Consider the following 21,021-nt stretch of genomic DNA (forward strand, 5'->3'; position numbering starts at 1 on the left):
ATTATCTTTAAAGGTTGATATAAGTAAGGGTTGATTTAAGAAGGCAAAAGGATAAATTAAAAAACAAGATTTTCCTTTTTTTAAATTCCTTTATCCACCAACTGAGATAATGACCTATTTATAAGCATATTTATCAATGCTGCTTAGGACAGGCAAATGCTTCTGGGAGAGTAAAGAAAGTTTTCAAAAATGAGGAGAGAAGTAAACAAGTAAATATATAAATAGGTAATTTAACCATTATTCGGAATTATAGAAAAGACATTCTGCAGCATGCTTTGTTCTAGCAAAGTCAAAGATTTATTAGCTATCAATTCAAAAGTTTGTTAATTGAGCATTGCTGCCTCACAGCACCAGGAATCCGGGTTCAATTCCAGCCTTGGGCAACTGCCTGTTTGGAGTTTGGATATTCTCCCTGTGTCTGCATGAGTTTCCTTTGGGTGCTCCGGTTTCCTCCCACAATCTAAAGATATGCAGGTTAGGTAGATTGTCCATACCAAATTGTCCACAGTGACTAGGGATGTGTAGGTTAGCTGGATTAGCCATGGGATCTGCAGGGATATATGGTAGGGGGGGTGAGTGTGGGTGGGATACTCTTTAAACAGTCAGTGTGGACTTGTTGGGTCTAATGGTCTGTTCCCACACTGAAGGGATTCTATGGAGATGAACAGACATAAACAATTGTTGAACATAAGAAAACAGAAAGAAGAAAATATAATCTGATAAAATATTTTAATACCAAGAGAATGAAGTAGGAAGGAAGCAACTGCCAAAGCTTGATTGGTCAATACAGAAAAAAAAATCTTCTGCAGGAGTAGTAAAAGATTTGTTAATCTTTTGTTGTATAGATTTAGGGTCACATCAAGAGTTTGGGCTCATGGCAGACTGGTCAAGAAGGCAAAGTCAAGAACTGTCTTCAACCTTAGACATCTGCAGAACTTTATTACTGCAGGTTATCATTACATGTGCTAATGTGAGAGAATCCAAATCGAGAGCTTATTGTTAAAGTACTAAAGAGACTGTTAATTTCCTTCTAATGATTTTCCATCTTTGACTCTGCCCACACTGTGCTACTTGTATCTTGTGTGAAGCATCTCAGTGACATCATTGCAATGTTGCTCCAGGATCTTTTAGCTCTTACACAATACTCTTCCACGAGGTTTTACTCCCATAATCAACATTTTATACATTCTCAAATGAGTTGCTTACGTTGCCTATTTTTACAACATTTACTGCACCTTTGTCTGACTTTCTCCCATTCTTCTCAAGTCTTTGACATGATTCATCTGTGCTAATAGGTGGGTAAGGAAAGTCATTGTTAGGATACTTGGGTAAAGTTGATGAGCTTTTCTTTTCTCTCTGCTGGTTTCTGTTAGCTTAGAGACTTGGTCAATCTGGTGCCCTATCACACTTCCTGAACAGGTAGTGTTTGCTGAATGGTTTTGCATTGATATAATTGCAGGAATGTACGGGGAGGTTGGGAGGTTCCTTCTTCTCCATCAGTAGGATTTGGATTGGGTGATGATGTTATTTTGCCAAAAAAAAAATCAGTGATGTTATTCATCTTATAGGTAGTTGGTCCCCACATAATGAAATTTATCCCATTCAACTGTTAATCTAACCTTCTAAGTTTGTTCCAAGGCATGAACATGTTGTGGTTCTGTTCACCAAGCTGCGAATTTGTGTTGCAGACGTTTTGTCCCCTGTTGAAGTGACATCCTCAGTGCTTGGGAGCCTCCTGTGAAGCGCTTCTGTGATCTTTCCTCCGGCATTTATAGTGGTTTGAATCTGCCGCTTCCGGTTGACAGTTCCAGCTGTCCGCTGCAATGGTCGGTATATTGGGTCCAGGTCGATGTGCTTATTGATTGAATCTGTGGATGAGTGCCATGCCTCTAGGAATTCCCTGGCTGTTCTGTTTGGCTTGTCCCATAATAGTAGTGTTGTCCCAGTCGAATTCATGTTGCTTGTCATCTGCGTGTGTGGCTATTAAGGATAGCTGGTTGTGTTGTTTCGTGACTAGTTGGTGTTCATGGATGCGAATCGTTAGCTGTTTGTCCTATGTAGTGTTTTGTACAGTACTTGCGTGGGATTTTGTACAGTACACTGGTTTTGCTCATGCTGGGTATTGGGTCCTTCGTTCTGGTGAGTTGTTGTCTAAGAGTGGCTGTTGGTTTGTGTGCTATGAGTCCTAGTGGTCGCAGTAGTCTGGCTGTCAGTTCAGAAATGCTCATAATGTATGGTAGTGTGGCTAGCCCTTTGGGTTGCGGCATGTCCTCATTCCGTTGTCTCTCATCCACAGATTCAATCAATAAGCACATCGATCTGGACCCAATATACTGACCACTGCAGCGGACAGCTGGAACTGACGACCGGAAGGGGCAGATTCAAACCACTACAAATGCCGGAGGAAAGATCACAGAAGCGCTTCACAGGAGGCTCCCAAGCACTGAGGATGTCACAAATTCCCAACTCGGCAAACAGACCCACAACAACGAGCACCCGAGCTACAAATCTTCTCCCAAACTTTGAAGGCATGAACATACATGGAGGCCTGGAAACAATTTGGTTTAATACTTAGTGTGATCTTCAGACCATAGCACATTTTTGATTCATGACCTCTTTACTTACAATTAACACATTGCTGGGCAGTTTTGTCGTGGTAGTGTGGAGTTTTGGAACCACACCCGTGACAAGTATCTATAGCATTACATTGCATAGGATTTCATTCTGAAGTTGTCGGATACTATATATTTTAAAATGAGATATCTGTCTCCTCTGATGTAAAGCTCTATCATGCTGTAAGCAGTCCACTCTCTGCAAAATGTTCTGCATTCATTTTAACTTTGCTGCATAATGTTTCTTGAAAGTATTTCTTGATTTTGCATCCACTGCTATTTGGACTGTCCATTCAAAATTTATTTTCTGATTGGAAAAGTTCAAAGTCTGATAGTCATCCCATGTAGTCAAGAGGAGTGATAACCTGTTCCTCATTCCATTTGATACCCAATGCTTAAGCTGTTCAAAATCTTGAGAATTGTGCTTTCTACACTGTCACATGTCTGGTTTATCAAATGGTATGTTGGCTTGAATTTGAATGGTGGAAAAATAATGAATACTGCTGCAATGGCTGATTACTGATGAGCACCTCCGGTTTTTTGACTTGGAAGATGATTATATTAGGATTTTGATCAGCATGTATTGTCATTTTGTTGCCTAGCCTTTTTTTTCTTGAAGTAAACATTGTTGTCATACTTGAAATGAAGGCTTTTGAAGCTTCTGGTGGATAAGTGCTGTTTCCAATGTAAAGGCCAACTGATATGGCATCTTTATAGAGATGAATGAAGGATTTCCAGTAGATTTGTGGGTAGAAACTTTCTCAAATGGCTACAACCAATAGATTGATAAGTTTTTCTTTTGACTGTATCAAAACTGCCACGACATTGTCCACATTATATTCTCACCAAGTACAATATCAGATGTGCAGCATTTGCTTTGTATCCATTTTTTAACAATTAAACTTGATACAACTTTGTAGTTGTTGAATGAAGGGTTTTCACCCAATCTGACGGAATCAAGAAAAATTATTTATATTCACTATTAGGCTTTTTAGACTTTGAATTCCAAATGATTCTTACTCATGACTTTTTCAATCAATCAACGCTACTGAAAAACTTTCGTAACTTTATCAACAAGTTAATAAAACTACCAGAATTCTTAAGTTTACTTTCCAGGCCAGTTTTTCAAGCTTTTCCCTCTAAGAAATTGATTGACTCGGCACAGGGAGTCCAGTAATCCTTTCGCAGGTACTCAATCCAGATTTATCCCCTTGGTAGCTAATGGGCTTTCCCTTATTTTCGCTGCCTTTCCTTTCACAGTTAGTTTTTCCTATTAGTGGCTGTAAAAGGCCTTCATTGATGTGAAGCTCACTTGGTGATTTATCAGCAATTTCCAGTTTAGGGATTCTTCTTGCACAAGAACTGTTCAGCACTGTGGTCTTAAATTGGTACTGATAATGTTTTGGAAAAAAGTGATTGTATTTTAGTTATTCTCCAGATGATTTTAGGTCTGTTTCTTGACCTTCACGACTGCCAAGATTTTTTAAAATAATTGATTCCACTGCAACTACCATATTTGGTCATGTGCTTTTCGGGTCCCATTGAAGAACTTGGGTTCAATACAGACTGGAGAAAGTGAGGACTGCAGATGCTGGAGATCAGAGCTGAAAATGTGTTGCTGGAAAAGCGCAGCAGGTCAGGCAGCATCCAAGGAACAGGAGAATCAACGTTTCGGGCATCAGCCCTTCTTCAGGAATGAGGAAAGTTGTGTCCTCGATCTTAGCCTGCTGGACAAACATTCCTCATTCCTGAAGAAGGGTTGATGCCCGAAACGTCTATTCTCCTGTTCCTTGGATGCTGCCTGACCTGCTGCGCTTTTCCAGCAACACATTTTCAGCTTCAATACAGACTGGTCAGTAGAAGACAAGTATTGAGCAATGTTGTAAAACATTTACCTTTGTAGAACTCTAGTTATTGTATGTTAATACTACATCCAACTATGCATGGCAATCTGAGAGATATCAAATTCAGAGCTTATTGTTACATTATTAAAACACTTATCTACTTCCCTATGTTCTTCCATCTTCAATTTATCTAACACTGTCCACTCTATGCTATTTATTCCCTGTGATAAGCAAGTGAAACAGTGTACGTTCATTTCATGGTCCCAAAGGTCTTATACTACAGTTAACACAGCAACAAATTACATTGCAAAACTATGCAGGAGCTGCTCTCCATGTAATCTAGCCAATTGGGCTTACTCTTTCTTCAAAAAAAAACCAAGACCTGCAGATGAAATCAAAAATTGCTAGTAAAGCTCGGCAGGTCTGGCAGCATCTGTGGAGGGAAAGCAGAGTTGCCATTTGCGACCCAGTAACCCTTCTTCAGAAGACAAGAGAATCACAGATGCTGAGATTTTCCCCAAAATTTCTGGTTTTGTTCACTCTTCTTCAAATACAAGCCTGCTTATTTCTTCACTTCTCTCCAACACGTGCGCTGACTGGAGAGTAATGCACACAGGACTCTTAATACCATTGTAAAAAAAAGGCTCCAAATTTCATGGTACATTTACTTAAGCTTGCTTGAAAATAAGTTTGCATTCTTTCATTTTATTCATCCACCTTAGATGTCAAGGATTCTCACAAACCTACAAAAAAGTTATTTTGAATTTAGGACTCTGTAGCTTTTGTAATACAAAAACATCAAAAAATGTATGAAAGTTATACCAAGCTGTATGAAATTCTAGTGAAAATTATGGAAGGATTTCATATTTCATTCTTGTATCAAATATGAAACACGCAAGTATAGCTTTAGAAAATATGTAAGACATACAGCCATCCGTTGTTTCTCCCCTCCACTGAGTACATCCATCCAGTCCTGAATGCAATCCCAGCCTCCCTCACGCTCCAGAATATGGCCAAGCTGGACGTTATCAAGATACTCTTTCAGTACCTGGTGATAAATAACATCAGTAAGTGGAATGAGCTGTTTATTAAAATGTTTCAAGAGAAACAAAGGAGAAAGTGAGGACTGTAGATGTTGGAGAGCAGAGCCGAAGAGTGTGGTGCCGGAAAAGCACAGCCGGTCAGGCAGCATCCAAGGATTCTCCTGCTCCTTGGATGCTGTCTGACTGGTTGCGTTTTTCCAGCATCACACTCTTGGACTCAAGAGAAACAAAGCACAGTAGACTTGGAAAATATACTTTAAAAAGTTACTAAAGAGATTCAAAGTTTGTGTAAAGATTTGTAGCTCGGGTGCCAGTTGTCATGGTTATGGGTATGTTCACTGAGGTTGATTTGCAGATGTTTTGCTCCCTGACTAGACATCTTCAGTGCTTTGGAGCCTGCTGTGAAGCGCTGTCGTACTGTATCTTCTGGAATTTACTTAGTTCTATTTTCTGCTTCTTCCGGTTGTTCGTTGTAATGGCCGGTATGTTGGGTCCAGGTCAATGTGCTTGTTGATTGAGTGCGTGAATGTGTGCCGTGCTTCTAGGAGTTCTCTGACTTAACCAAAGTCAGTGGCCAAGGGGATTATAAATCTGTAAAACAGGCCACCCTTTCATTGCGGTAGTGAGGAAATTCCACTAAATAGTCGTAAATAGGGTAGATGGAGTGTATGCAGGGTTATGGGTAAGGTGGATAACAACCAAGCAATCAAGATGAAACGATGCAGAGTTTTATGTAATTCGCAAGTGTGGAGAGGATTAATTGGTTACCACACAGAAAAACACTATTCAATTGCTCTGAAGGAGCAATTTACAGACAGCCACCTGCCTGATTCTTCCCTGTAGCCCTGCAATTTTTTTCCTTTTCAGACATGCCTAATTCCCTTTATAAACATTTCAATTCGTCTGGTCTCCACCATATGCTTTGGCAGTGTATTCTAGATCTCTTTTACTCACTATGAGTAAAGCTTTTCCTCATGTCACATTGCTTCTTTTGTAAATTATATTAAATCTTTGGTTCTTGATCTTCCTACCAATGGAAACCAATTTTTCACTACCTGTTTTAGACCCCTCAAAAGAACATAAGTAGGAGTCGGAGTACTCAATTCAGCCCTTCAAGTCTGGTCCATCACTAAACACAGTTATGGCTGGTGTCATATCGGCCTCAACTTCATTTTCCTGACCACTCTCCATACTCTTCAACACATTATTAATTAAAAGTCTATCGCTCTCCTCCTTAAACTTATTTAATCTCCCAGCATCCACCACACTCAGGACATCAAATTCCACAGAATCATGACCCTTTGCAAGAAGTAATTTCTCTTCATCTCTGTTTTAAATCTGCTTTGAGGTCTCAATATTGAATTGAAAAACTTCAGAAATTAATGGCATTGTGCCTATTCTCCATGTTTCTTGCACCCCAAGCCTAAGGAAAATTATAGTCTATGCCTCCACAATTTCTACTCTGGCTTTGACCAGTATCCTTGGATGTAGCTCTTTTGGTCCTGATGTCTTATCAATTTTAATACCGTTAGTGAAATGCAGCAACTAATTGGACAAATGGTTTAGGAGCAGAGAGGAGTGATACAAGATGAGGGAAATTGAGATAATGATGACTGCAGTGACATAAAAATGAGAAATTTAACTGAGTCCTTGCAATGAGATCTCCAAATTAACTAATTACCGTTTTTCCCAATTTCACAACTGATCCCACATTTTTCATAATTTCTCCTCATCATCCACTTCACTCCAACATTGTTGTTGATGTGTCGCCATTATCTCACCAGACCATAGGGCTATTATCCCATTAGAAAGGGATGATATTAGAGTGGTGATTTAACCTGAGGGCCACCATATCACGGGGAGGGGATGAGGTTGAGAAAGAGAGTATCCTTCATGGTAACATCTGCCGGGTGATGGGATTCGAATCCTTGCTGTTGGCATCACACTGCTTTGCAAACCAACTGTCCAGCCAATTGAGCTAACGGATCCCCACTCCAACTTGTTGCACCCAGGCATGGCAAACAAGCCACACGAAGTATCAAGCATAAAGTGGATATCTAATTTCATAGAACAATAATATGTCTTACCTGATCAGATATACCTTTCCTCCTTTGATCTTCCAGCGTATCTGGGTAGATCACCTGATCTCTCAGTGTTCCTAAGGTCATATATGGTCGCTGTAAGAAATGAAAACATGCTGCTTTCATTTAAGAATTTAAAAAGGATTCATGGATTTTGGAAACCTAGGTTTTGAAGTGACACAGGATTCGAAACCAATTTAGAACATAATCTGCTTTTCAAATTTCATGCTATACAGCTGTATACATAAAAACACCCAAAAGAAAAATAAGATAATTGTCACCTCGCCTTTATTGATCAATGTATTTATACAGGAGGTAGAAGGTCATGTTGCAGCTGTACAGGACATTGGTTAGGCCACTTTTGGAATACTACGTGCAATGCTGATCGCCTTCATATAGGAAGGATATTATGAAACTTGAAAGGGTTCAGAAAAGATTTACAAGGATGTTGTCAGGTTTGGAGGGTTTGAGCTACAGGGAAGGGTTGAATAGGCTGGACTGTTTCGATTGGAGCATTGGAGACTGAAGGGTGACTTTATAGAGATTTATAAAATCATGAGGGGCATGGATAGGATAAATAGACAAGATTCTCTGCTGTGAGGGGAGTCCAGAATTAAAGGACACAGGTTAATGGTGAAAGGAGAAAGATTTAAAAGGGGCCTAAGGGGCAGCTTTTTCACACAAAGAGTGGTGCCTGTATGGAATGAGCTGGTATAATTGCAGCATTTAAAAGGCATCTGGATGGGTACATAAATATGAAGGGTTTAGAGGGATCTGGGCAAAGTACTGGCAAATGAGCCTAGATTAGGTTAGGATATCTGGTCAGCATAGATGTATCTGTTTCTGTGCTGTACATCTCTACGATTCTATGACCTGTATGGCCTATTCTAGGTGAAAATCAACTATGTAAAAACAATGACTGCAGATGCTGGAAACCAGATTCTGGAGTAGAGTGGTGCTGGAAAAGCACAGCAGTTCAGGCAGCATCCGAGGAGCAGGAAAATCTGACGTTTCGGGCAAAAGCCCTTCATCAGGAATACAGGCAGTGTCTGAAGGGTGGAGAGATAAATGAGACGAGGCTGGGGGTGGGGAGAAGGTAGCATAGAGTACAATAGGTGAGTTGGGGTGGGGATGAAGGTGATAGGTCAGGGAGGAGGGTGGGGGAAGGTAGCAAAGAGTACAATGAGTGGATGGGGTTGGGATGAAGGTCAGAGAGGAGGATGGAGTGGATAGATGGAAAAGATGATAGGCCAGTAGGACAGGTCATGGGACGGTGCTGAGCTGGAAGTTTGGAACTGGGGTGAGGTGGGGGGGAAGGGGAAATGAGGAAACTGGTGAAGTCCACATTGATGCCATGGGTTTGAAGTGTTCCGAGGCAGAAGATGAGGCGTTCTTCCTCAAGGCGTCAGGTGGCGAGGGAGCAGCGGTGAAGGAGGCTCAGGACCTCCATGTCCTCGGCTGAGTAGGAGGGGGACCCAAAATGTTGGGTCATAGGGCGGTGTGGTTGATTGGTGCAGGTGTCCCAGAGATGTTCCCTAAAGCGCTCTGCTAGGAGGCATCCAGTCTCCCCAGCGTAGAGGAGACTGATTGGGGAAGGATATGAATAACTCAGTCACATTATAATACATTAAATTATTTTAATCTTGCACAAGAAGAGTCTTAAGCATCGGGAGCAACGGATACAATAAATGACATTGGTGGATGTGCAGGTAAAACTTTGATGGATGTGGAAGGCTCCTTTAGGGCCTTGGTTGGTGGTGAGGGAGGTGGTGTGGGTGCAGGTTTTGCAATTCCAGCAGTGGCAGGGGAAGGTGCCAGGACGGGAGGGTGGGTTGTTGGGGACGTGGACCTGACCAGGTAGTCACGGAGGGAATGGTCTTTGCAGAAGACGGAAAGGGGTGGGGAGGGAAATATACCCCAGGTGGTGGGGTCCGTTTGAAGGTGGCGAAAATGTCGGCGGATGATTTGGTTTATGTGAAGGTTGGTTGGGTGTAAGGTGAGCACCAGGGGGGGTCCGTCCTTGTTACGGTTGGAGGGGTAGGGTCTGAGGGCGGAGGTGCGGGATGTAGACGAGATGCATTGGAGGGCATCTTTAACCAGGTGGGAATGGAAATTGCCACGTGGTTAAATTGCAGTCTCTAAAGAAGGAGGTCATCTGGTGTGTTCTGTGGTGGAACTGGTCCTTCTGGGAGCAGATACGGCGGAGGCGGAGGAATTGGGAATACGAGATGGCATTTTTGCAGGAGGTAGGGTATTCTAGGTGAAAAGGAGAAAGTGAGGACTGCAGATGCTGGAGATCAGAGCTGAAAATGTGTTGCTGGAAAAGCGCAGCAGGTCAGGCAGCATCCAAGGAGCAGGAGAATCGACGTTTCGGGCATGAGCCCTTCTTCAGGGCCCTGAAGAAGGGCTCATGCCCGAAACGTCAATTCTCCTGCTCCTTGGATGCTGCCTGACCTGCTGCGCTTTTCCAGCAACACATTTTCAGCTCTATTCTATGTGAAAGTCAAATGAGATATTAAGTGGCAGTTCCTACTTGGGACTCATACGTGCTGTAAACTTTAAAGAAATATTTAAAATCATAAATTTTGCAAGCAAAATCAACATGCTTAAGACTCTTTTTGTGTAAGATTAAAATAATCTAATGTATTATAATGTGACTGAGTTATTTATAAAGATCAGACAGACCTTTTCCATAAGCTAGTGTTGCCAACTCTTGTTGGATGTATTCTAGGAAGTTGCATTACATGGTTTTCGACCTTCAAGTTCTCTGCTAATACTCCCATTAATGGTTGCCTGACACGATTATGGACCAATTAAAAAATGAGCAGATGCTTTGTTACCCTGACTGGCAAATTCCTAACTGGTAGAAGTTTTAATTCTATCCTCTCCCCAATTACCCAGTTTTTCTCCACATCAAGGGGTTTTCACCATTAAATCTTTAATTGTTAGTAAATTTAATTCAATCCCTGGATGGTGCATTATTCTAATCAATTTTGATTTTGTCTAATTTCAAATTCCCAATCTGTTTTGGCTCCAATGAAAATTATTCAAGGTGCTTATAGATATCTTTCATGCTAGGGAATCTAATGACAAAATACGGACTGAGAAATTAAAACAGACTTCTGTAAATGATCAGTTTTTAACAAAGCAAAAGCACATGGGACTAAGTGCCTTTCTCTTTGGACGTGAGGATAATCTTAGTCAGGTGTTCCTGCTTTTGCAGGGATTGCTTGATGGTAAACTGCCAGTGGGATTTCAAGCTGACCATAACTCAGTACTTAGCATTTGGACAGATTAACTTGGAAACCCTGAAGTTAGAGTCTGTCACTCTGTATCTCCAAGGCACCACTGTGATCCTGACCTCCTTCCTTTTGATGCAGTAATCAAAGAAAACAGAAACTCCAAAGAAAGTTACACCTTTGTCAATCAATTACAACTGGGTTGTTTTTTAAACAGTGAAATGAATATCTGATTTCATTGTTTTCATTTGAGATCAGTTAATCAATGTTATATTTATGGAGCATTATTGTTTCTGTTATGATTAATTGCTAGAATTTTAAAAAAAATTGATTTCACTGCTTTTCATTTCCTGTTTGACTATCTGAGAATTCTTTACTGTAAGCAGCCACGTGGACAGCTTGATGACATCATTACAGCTCCATACTGAGACACCCCATCATTGCACGGCAAAGAGTTAAACCTCGCATTACAGAAATCATTAGACCTCTCAAGCTTGCTTTCTTCAAGGTCAAGATCAGCTTCACTGATATATCTGCACCACTAAACCCACTTCGCCAAGTCTTTCTTGCTAGCTCAATCTTCATTCTGCGAATGAGATGATGGTAGCTAGATACTTTGGCCAAACGTAGCAATGCAAGACACTTTGCTTTCCATTTTGAGATGTATACATATAAAGCTTATACATATAAAATAAATACAACCTATTATGTTAAAATAGCATCCAACTTCATTTTACTAGGAATATGAAAACTCAGTGCTAAGTCTGTTATACACAAAAAAAACTAAGATCAACATTTTCTCCCATACATGAGACACATTTTAACATTTGTGATCCTCATTAAAGCAGAGTGCACTTCAGCTTGTACTTGACTATTCAAGTTTTGCTACTTCAAAGTTTACTTTGCAAACTGTAAAATTGCTGAGTTAGGCAAAAAAAAACCCACTGGTTTATGGACCCACCTAGCTGAATCATCAATATTTACTCTTTAGGGATGATCATGCAGATTAGACCCACCTCAGCCATCTGCACAGCACATATAAAGATCCTCATTCATGATGTTAAAGATTCTGACCCCACCATTAAAGGTGACCCACAGTCCCATGAGGTACAGGAGGCCAGGTAGGATTCTCTGCAAGTGCAAAAAATGTTTGACACCAAATATTTTTTTTTAAATTCTATCTTTTCAGCAGATATATATGGGAAGATTTAAATTCAATGCTTATCACAAGATGGACTTTAGCTGCTGCTTCTCCTCAATCCTATACATTACCACTCCCTTCATTTAGGACAGAAATAATTTCGAGAGTTAACTGATTCTTGCCATAGAACTCGGGTGTTAAAAAAATGGTGACCTCACAACGCTTTTTCCTAGGTGATGCCTTGTGACCTTGATTGGCATACAAAACCTGCAATTCTTTGTGTTGTATTACTGAAGCAGATGAAGTTCTCACGACCACTGAGGACGAATGCAACTGAAATGGTAACAGCATAATCAGTGGCATTTGTCACATACCTCATAAACTGCAATTTATTCATTGGCCCAGAATCTGAGAGTGGTGCACCTCCTACTCACTCGCAGAAATTGGATTTTTCTCCTCGCCATTCAAATTGTATTACTTATGCACATCAATTACAGTGTGATTATGTCAAAATGGCACCTGGAAGATTGTGAACATCAGGTCCAAAGACCTAGCTCCTTAAGAAATTAAATTTGGGGATGAGAAAGAAACTGAATTGAGAGAAGGAAATATAGTAAATCAAAGCCAACTTAGAAGTAGAAGGTAATAAAACAAAAGGAAAAGGGAACAGACTAAGGGAGGAAAAGATAAATATACAAATTTAAATTTAAAGAACAATCCAGAACAACTGGCAATTGACAGAATTAAGAATACACTCATCATTCCATTAGTGGGTCTTCAAGGTAGAGTGGTAACTCAGGACTGTAACACAGCTCTTATGATATGAGATAATTAGTCCTAAATTTCTGCAAAATTAATTTGTATTAATGGCATAAATCCAGCAATTTCATAAGAACAGCCTCAAAAGGACTTTTTTTTATTTTGGGTGAGCCGAATTGTAAAGCAGCAGAAATTGTCTCTCAATTTATGGTGAATTAGAGCTCATGCTTGATCTCTTTTCACCACAAATTGCTGATGGATTTTATGCGCTACTAATGGTGTGAACTTTTACCTTTTCAAAACTTTCTGGATGAATTGTTTGAGGTTGGCCAACTCACTAAAAGTAACAACATTAATGAATGTAAGTTTTGAGAAGATTTGTAGCTGAGGTTGAGGTTTTGGATGTAGGTTTGCTCACTGAGCTTGAAAGTTCATTTCCAGACGTTTCGTCATCCTACTAGGTAACATATTCAGTGCACCTTAGGCTGAAAATTCCTGCTTTCTATTTATATGTTTGGGTTGGTGATATCATTTCCTGTGGTGAAGTCACTTCCTGTCCCTTTTCTCAGGGACAAGCAACGAACACATTGAGTTAGAATACCTCCCCCCACCCCCCTCACCATCAACCACCCCCTCGGAAAAGGAACAGGAAGTGACTTCACCACAGGAAATAACATCACCATTGGAAATGACATCACCAACCCAAAGAAACCCAAACATATAAATAGAAAGCAGGAATTTTCAGCAGTGCTTCGCCTGAGGCGCACTGAAGATATTACCTAATAGGGCGACAAAACATCTGGAAATGCACCTTCAAGCTCAGCGAGCAAACCTACATCCACATTAATGAATCCTCAGTAAATTCTGCCTTGGGCTTGTAAATTCAGAATAATTTTACAAAAAATGTATGAATATTAAACAACTTAAAATCATGTGCATTTACAAAGATTTTACTTCTATTCTACATGCGTTAAGAAACAAAAACCCTTGCATGTGCATTGAGCACAGGCTTTCCAAAGCAGGGGTTGGGCCCCCCAAGTGGTGCTGCAAGCACTGTGGTAGAATGGATGCTGACTGACTGAACAAATTATGACAGCTGTACATTCCCTCTATAGATTTTACCCCTGGTTCTTTCAGTTCTCACTCAAGGGTTGTGATGGTGATCATGTGAGTACAATTGAGTGACAGTGAAAGAAATGTTTGGGAAACACTGTTTTAACTTGTAATGTGTTACTCACACTTTATTTGACATGGAAGGAATTTTATCAAATAACCTAAACAAATTGAAAATCTGAAGATATTGCAAATTATTCAAGATTAAAAATAACAAGGTAATATTGATTGTACACAATCTGAAGGGCTGATACTACTGCAAACAGACATATTGAGTAAAATTAAATTAATGTGAAAAATTTGATTTTTGCAATTAAGTAAATCAAGATCCAAAAAGATAAGCCGTTCCTACCTGTGGTACATAAAACAGCTTCCCTCTATCTGGTTTTGTCAAACGTCCTCCAAATAGGGGCCATAACTATGAAAAAAGTAAGTTTAACTTTTCATATCAGTACTTGGGACAAAACAAATATTTGAACATTCTTTGTAATATCCTTTACTGTGTCTGCATTTACCTCTCCTAAACAGCGGAAAAGTGAGCTCTTCCCACATCCATTCGGACCACAGACCAGGACATTTGCTCCCGACTTCACCTGAATGAGATTGAGAATGAGAACAAATTTAGGGCACGTATTCTTGATCCAAGGCATTTTTCAAAAGCACTTCTTGCATAGTGCATCTTCAAATATAAATTAAACATAACAAACATTTTGCCTTTCTTAAAAAATGTTGAATTGTTTGCTTTATATTTCAGACAATTCTCATCCCAAACAGCAAAATCAAAAAAATGCACCCATTAAGAGGTAACAGTTTAAAGCTACAGGTGAACATACAATGTTGTAAATCATGCAATGTTGAAAAATGCTGACTCAACTACATTAAGATGCGATCTATATGGACTTCTTTAACATGTTCGATGAGTTTCCACATGGGAAACTGGTTAGCAAAGTTAGATCACATGGAATACAGGGAGAACTAGTTATTTGGATACAGAACTGGCATGAAGGTAGGAGACAAAGGATGATGGTGGAGGGTTGGAGGCTTGTGACCAGCGGTCTGCCATAAGGATCGGTGCCGGGTCCACTGCTTTTTGTCATTTATATAAAGTATTTGGATGTGAACATAGGAAGTATGGCTATTAAGTTTGCAGATGATAGCAAAATTTTGAAGTGTAGTGGATAGCGAAAAAGGTTACCTCAGACTAAACAAGATCTTGATCAGATGGGCTAATGTGCCAAGAAGTAGCAGACAGGGTTTAATTTAGATAAATGTGAGGTGCTGCATTTTGGAAAGGTAAATCAAGCAGGACCTACACACTTAGTGGTAAAATCCTGGGGAATATTGCTGAACAAAGAGACTGTGAAGTGCAGGCTCATAGTTCCTTGAAAGTGGAGTCTCAGATAGGTAGGATAGTGAACAAGGTGTTGAGTATGCTTTCCTTTATTGGTCAGAGTATTGAGTATACGAGTTTGGAGGTCATGTTGTGGCTGTACCGGACATTTTGAAATAATGTGTGAAGTTCTGGTCTCCCTCCTAGAGGAAGGATGTTGTGAAACTTGAAAAAGGGTTGGAGGGTTTGAGATATAGGAAGAGGCTGAATAAGCAGTGGCTGTTTTCCCTGCAGTGGCAGAGGTTGCAGGGTGACATTGTAGAGATTTATAAAATCATGAGGGGTATGAATAGGGTAAATACAAAAAGGTCTTTTCCCTGGGTTGGAGGAGTCCAGAACTAGAGGTCATATGTTTAAGGTAAGAGGGGAAAGATTTAAGAGGGACCTACAAGGCAACTTTTTTCGCAGAGGGTGATGCATGTATAGAATATGCTGTCAGAGGAAGTGGTGGAGGCTAGTACAATTATAACATTTGAAAGACATCTGAATGGTATATGAATAGGAAGGGTTTAGAGGGATATGGGCCAATGTTGGCAAATGAGACTAGATTAATTTAGGATATCTGGTCAGCACAGACAAGTTGGACCAAAGGGTCTGTTTCAGTGCTGTACATTTCTATGGCTCTAAGTACTTTATCACCATCAGTCCAATAATCATCACCTAAACTCTAGCCTTTTTATCATTATCCTATAGTTCATCAGAATATGTTCCACAATGGAGCACAAAGTTTGCCTACTCTTTCTCTTACTAATCATTCTTAATAATGGTTGCGACTTATAATCCTCTCCCTAAGGGGGAGTCACTCAATGTGATATATTTGGTCTTTCAGAAAGAGTTTGACAAAGTCCCACATTACAGACTACTGTGCAAGATTAAAGCGCGTGGGATAGGGGAAGTGTATTGACATGGATAGAAAACTGGTTGGCAGAGAGGAAACGAAGTAGGAATTAATGGGTCCTTTTCAAATTGGCAGCCAGTAACTAGTGGGGTGCCACAGCGATCAGTGCTAAGACCTCAGCTATTCATAATATATGTTAATAGTTTGGATGAGGGAACAAATATAAAAACTCAAAGTTTACAAATGATACCAAGTTGGGTGGGAGGGTGAACTGTGATGTGGATGCAGAGATCCTTTAGCATGGTCTGGACGGGTTGGGTGAGTGGGCAAATCAATGGTAGATGCTGTATAATTTGGATAAACGTGAAGTTATTCACTTTGGAAGCAAAAAAACAAGACGACAGATTACTACCTGAATGGCTGTAAATTAGAAGGGAGTCTGCAGCAGGACCTAGGTGTCCTTGTGCACCAGCCAGTAAAAGTGAGCGTGCAAGTGCATGTTGGCCTTTACTGTGAGAAGTTTCGAGTACAGAAGCAAGTATGTATTGTTATAGTTATACAGGGCCTCAGTGAGGCTACACCTAGAATATTATGTGCAGTTTTGGCCTCCTTTCCTGAGGAAAGGTGCTCTTGCTTTCTCTCTCGAGTACAGTGAAGGTTTACCTGGCTAATTTGGGGGATGGTGGGTCTGACATTTGAGAGCTTGACTAGGGTAGGATTATTTTTGCTGGAGTTCACTCAAACGAGGGGTGAATCTCAAAGAGACATATAAAATTCTAACAGGATAGGGTAGATGCAGGGAGAATGTTCCAGATGGTGGGCATGCCCAGAACCAGAGGTCACAGTCTGAGGATTTGGGTAGACCATTTGGAATAGAGATGAGGAGACACTTCTTCACCCAAAGAATGGTGAGCCTGTAGAATTCATTACCACAGGAAGAAGTTGATGCCAAACATTGAATGCGTTCAAGAAGCGGCTAGATATTGTACTTGGGACAAATGGGATCAAAGCTATGGGAAGAAAGCAGGATTATTGAGTTGAACAATCAGCCTTGACCATACTGAATGGCACAGCATTCTCAAAGTGCTGAATGGCCTCCTCCTGCTCCTATCTTCCATGTTTCTATCCAGTCTACAAATTAGTCTGAAGAATTGGTTTGCATGCAGATTGCAACATAAATGAAGATTCAGATTGGTGGATCTCGCTCCACTAATATTTTCTGTTCTGCTAAATTCACTCATCATTTTCTGTTTTTGTTTCAGTTTTCACAAAGATTTTTATCTACTGAATTGTAGCTTTCATATCAGATTGATACCAGTTCAGCTGGCAAAAAAATTATTAAATCAAGAGGTATCAACAGTATTGAAGTTCAAGGAAATCTACATAATAGATTTACTCGTTACCTCAAAAGAGAGGTCTGGAATCAAAACATCCCCATTCGGTGTCACCAATGGCACATGTTCAAATCTAAAGAGGAGAAAATTACTTCTATTACTTTTCAATGACATTAGAAAGTAGAGGTTCCAGTGTTGGACTGGAGTGGACAAAGTTAAAAATCAGTGTATTGCATCAGTGTATGACACTATGATCTTTTGCTTTGAATTCTGTGTTCTATGATCCTACTCCACCAGCTACTTGATGAAGGAGCAGCGCCAGAAAGCAAGAGCAATGGAAACTTTTTCTATTAACCCTTTTCTGCTACATACTTCTATATAATTACAAAAATCTATATTCAATTATTTTGTTAAAACTTATTATTTAACCATTAGGAAAAAAACTTAAAACTGTGAAACGGTTTGCCAAAGTGGTGTCTATAAAAAGATTTCTCTACAAAATCATGCAACAACTGTCAATAATCAACTGAAATGACTGGATAGATTTAGTGAAGTATATAAATTGGTATTATAGCCCACAATTTAAGTATACAGCATTTCACTTACTTGATAACATGATCCATAATTATGATTTCCCCACTCCCAGGTATTAAAGGTTGACTTTTGGAACCTTGATAGGAAAATTACAGATAGAGTATAAATGTGATGACTAAGTACAATATATCTTGCATGTGCATGTTAAAGGCAATAATACATGGCAGAATTTCGACATCTGTAGCTAGCTGTTTTATCAGCTCCACAGTGTTTCGTCCATTTCTGAGGCATCAATATTTGTTACGGTTTAGTTCTGCAGAGGCTATAAGCAATTTATTATTTTGCCAAAGAGGTAATTTCTTTACGTGGGAGATTATTCCACCGTGGAAGTGAATCGTCTCCCTTGCTCATGTTCATAAATGTCCAGCAATCACTAGACAGAAATCAATATCGGGCACCAGGTTGCCTTTCTTTCCCCACCCTGACGAGTAACTAAAACCAGTTAATATTACCGACTAGCTTAATGTTGAAGACAAATTAACTGGTTGTTCTGGCAGAAGGGGAGTAACATGAAATGTTAACTCTTGTTTTTCTCTGCTTAAAAGATCTGCCTGAACTGCTGAGTATTTTCAGTATTTCTGTTATTATTTCAGATTCTCAGCATCCACAGTATTTTGCCTTTGCAGTATGTGACTGGTGTCCAGGCTAATTTAACATGAGTCAAGGACCAAGAACTAAAAACATATCTATCTTCTATATAACTCAAAATAACAGATTAAAAACCATTTACAGGATAATGTTTGCAATAAAATTTATGCTCTCCATAATCAAAAATCTCCAAGTGTACCATATTTGTTAGAATACTCACCCTTATCTTGATGGGAAACCATTGTGCGTTCATATTTTCCACTATTTAATTCTTTCAAAACTTGCATTAATTCAGTGATTCGAGCTGTGAAGCTGAATATAAATAATAATTGAAATATCTGCAATGCGATCAAAGAATTTATTTATACTCCTTAATAGATTTCCTCCTGCATGCCAATTACAGTTAGAATCACAGAATCTCTATAGTACAGATAGAGGGCATTTGGCCCACTGAGTCTGCACCAGCCCCAAACAGACTCACCCCATAACCCTTCTAATCCACCTAGCTTGCACAGCCCTTGACACTACAGGGCAATTTAACATGGTCAATCCCCCGAACTTCCACATCTTTGGACTGTGGAGGAAACCAGCGGAAACCCATGCACACACAGGGAACACGCAAACTCCAGTCACCTAAAGCTTGAACTGAACCCAGGCATTGCGAGGCAGCAGTGTTAATCTCTGTGCCATTATATTCGAAATGGAGCAGTCAAACCAGATTCTAGTTGAGGAATCTGTCAAATGGGTTTTTTACTACGACCTACTGTAAGCCAATTTTCATTCCACTGTTAGGAGTGGGCAGCATAATGACTGTGCCCAAAATGTCGACTCTTCTGCTTCTCAGATGCTGCCTGACCTGCTGTGCTTTTCCAGCGCCACAATTTTCAACTCAGAATGCCGTATCCAACATTAGATATCATACTATATTTGGACAATATTTGGCAAATAATTTCGACTGCACTAAGAATTACACTAGAAACAAATTTGTGTTAATCAGTTAGGTTTACAAAGCAATTCATTTGTTCATGCTAGAAGCTACATTTATACACACAAAGGGCCCTGCACTTTGTAGACAAAAGGAATATGGAGTCATAGAGGTGTACAGCATGGAAACAGACCCTTCGGTCCAACCCGTCCATGCTGACCAGATATCCCAACCCAATCTAGTCCCACCTGCCAGCAACCGGCCCATATCCCTCCAAACCCTTCCTTATTCATATACCCATCCAAATGCCTCTGAAATGTTGCAATTGTACCAGCCTCCACCACTTCCTCTGGCAGCTCACTCCAAGCACGTATCACCCTCTGTGTGAAAATGTTGCCACATTGGTCTCTTTTATATCTTTCCCCTCTCACCCTAAACCTATGCCCTCTAGTTCTGGACTCCACGACCCCAGGGAAAAGACTTTGCCAACTTACCCTATCCATGCCCCTCATAATTTTGTAAACCTCTATAAGGTCACCCCTCAGCCTCCGACGCTCCAGGGAAAACAGCTCCCCATAGCTCAAATCCTCCAACCCTGGCAACATCCTTGTAAATCTTTTCTATGTTCATACATTGCACCTTTGTCACTGAGGAAAGGCTATGCTGCATCCCATGACAACACTGAGCAGAGTCAACTAGCCTGTTTGTAATTTAATCAGTTTACTATAATAGTGAACGTGCCCTGCTTTATGATTGTTGTTTGCTTTCTAAAGTTTATTTTCTTGTGGTTTAGGATTGATGAGTGTAAGAATGCTTCAATTTTATGCCTCTTTTTAGCAATGTTTCATATATTTCTATTCAGCAAGAGCACAAAGGCAGAAGAGTAATAAACAGTGTAGAAGTACAGAGCAGCCATAAATCCAAATGAAAATGGAAACAAGTCTCAAAGAACCAACTGGCTAACTTGGTTTCCAAAAGCATAAAGATTCATTGAAAAAATATATTATACATCAAAATATTGTTTGATAGAATGTGTTCTCTTGCTATTATGCATGGCTTTTTCTGAAAGCAAAGCAATTTTGAATCAATTTTGATCTTGATTGACAGGAATAAGAAAGGTTAAAAACCTTAAAATAAGATCTCACCCAGACAATCTTGTCATCTCACGTCCAGCCAGCACAATTCTACCAAGTGCCTGAGACATTCTCAGTAACATACGACCACTTTGATAGTAGTCCTAAGAAAAAAGCAAGACTGTAAGACATAGGAGCAGAAACTAGGCCATTCAGCTCATCAAGTCTGCTCTGCCATTCAATCATGGCTGGTTTCTCAACCCCATTCTGTCGTTTTCTCCATATAACTCTCGATCCCCTTCACACTCAAGAACCTACCCTATCTCAGTCTTAAATATAGTAAATGACCCAGCCTCCACAGCCTTCTGTGGCTATGATTTCCATAGACTCACTACTCTCTGGCTGAAGAAATTTCTCCTTATCTCCATTCTTTATGTACTTTAAGGC

General features: G+C 40.0%; 1 protein-coding gene across 2 annotated transcripts in view; it reads right to left on the minus strand.

Moving 5' to 3' along the window:
• abcd3a (ATP-binding cassette, sub-family D (ALD), member 3a) overlaps positions 1 to 21,021 on the minus strand; it is a 110,928-nt gene that overhangs the window by 25,749 nt on the left and 64,158 nt on the right. For both annotated transcript variants that reach the window (XM_072574621.1, XM_072574622.1), the window contains exons 13-20: positions 20,647 to 20,738; positions 18,797 to 18,888; positions 18,001 to 18,064; positions 17,464 to 17,527; positions 14,348 to 14,425; positions 14,185 to 14,250; positions 7,587 to 7,676; positions 5,385 to 5,504 (exon numbers count right to left, since the gene is read on the minus strand). In XM_072574621.1, the coding sequence (XP_072430722.1) occupies positions 5,385 to 5,504; positions 7,587 to 7,676; positions 14,185 to 14,250; positions 14,348 to 14,425; positions 17,464 to 17,527; positions 18,001 to 18,064; positions 18,797 to 18,888; positions 20,647 to 20,738 (666 nt within the window). The remainder of the gene's footprint in view (positions 1 to 5,384; positions 5,505 to 7,586; positions 7,677 to 14,184; positions 14,251 to 14,347; positions 14,426 to 17,463; positions 17,528 to 18,000; positions 18,065 to 18,796; positions 18,889 to 20,646; positions 20,739 to 21,021) is intronic.

Source organism: Chiloscyllium punctatum, chromosome 7, assembly GCF_047496795.1.
Source record: "Chiloscyllium punctatum isolate Juve2018m chromosome 7, sChiPun1.3, whole genome shotgun sequence".
NCBI classification, from domain to species: Eukaryota; Metazoa; Chordata; class Chondrichthyes; order Orectolobiformes; family Hemiscylliidae; genus Chiloscyllium; species Chiloscyllium punctatum.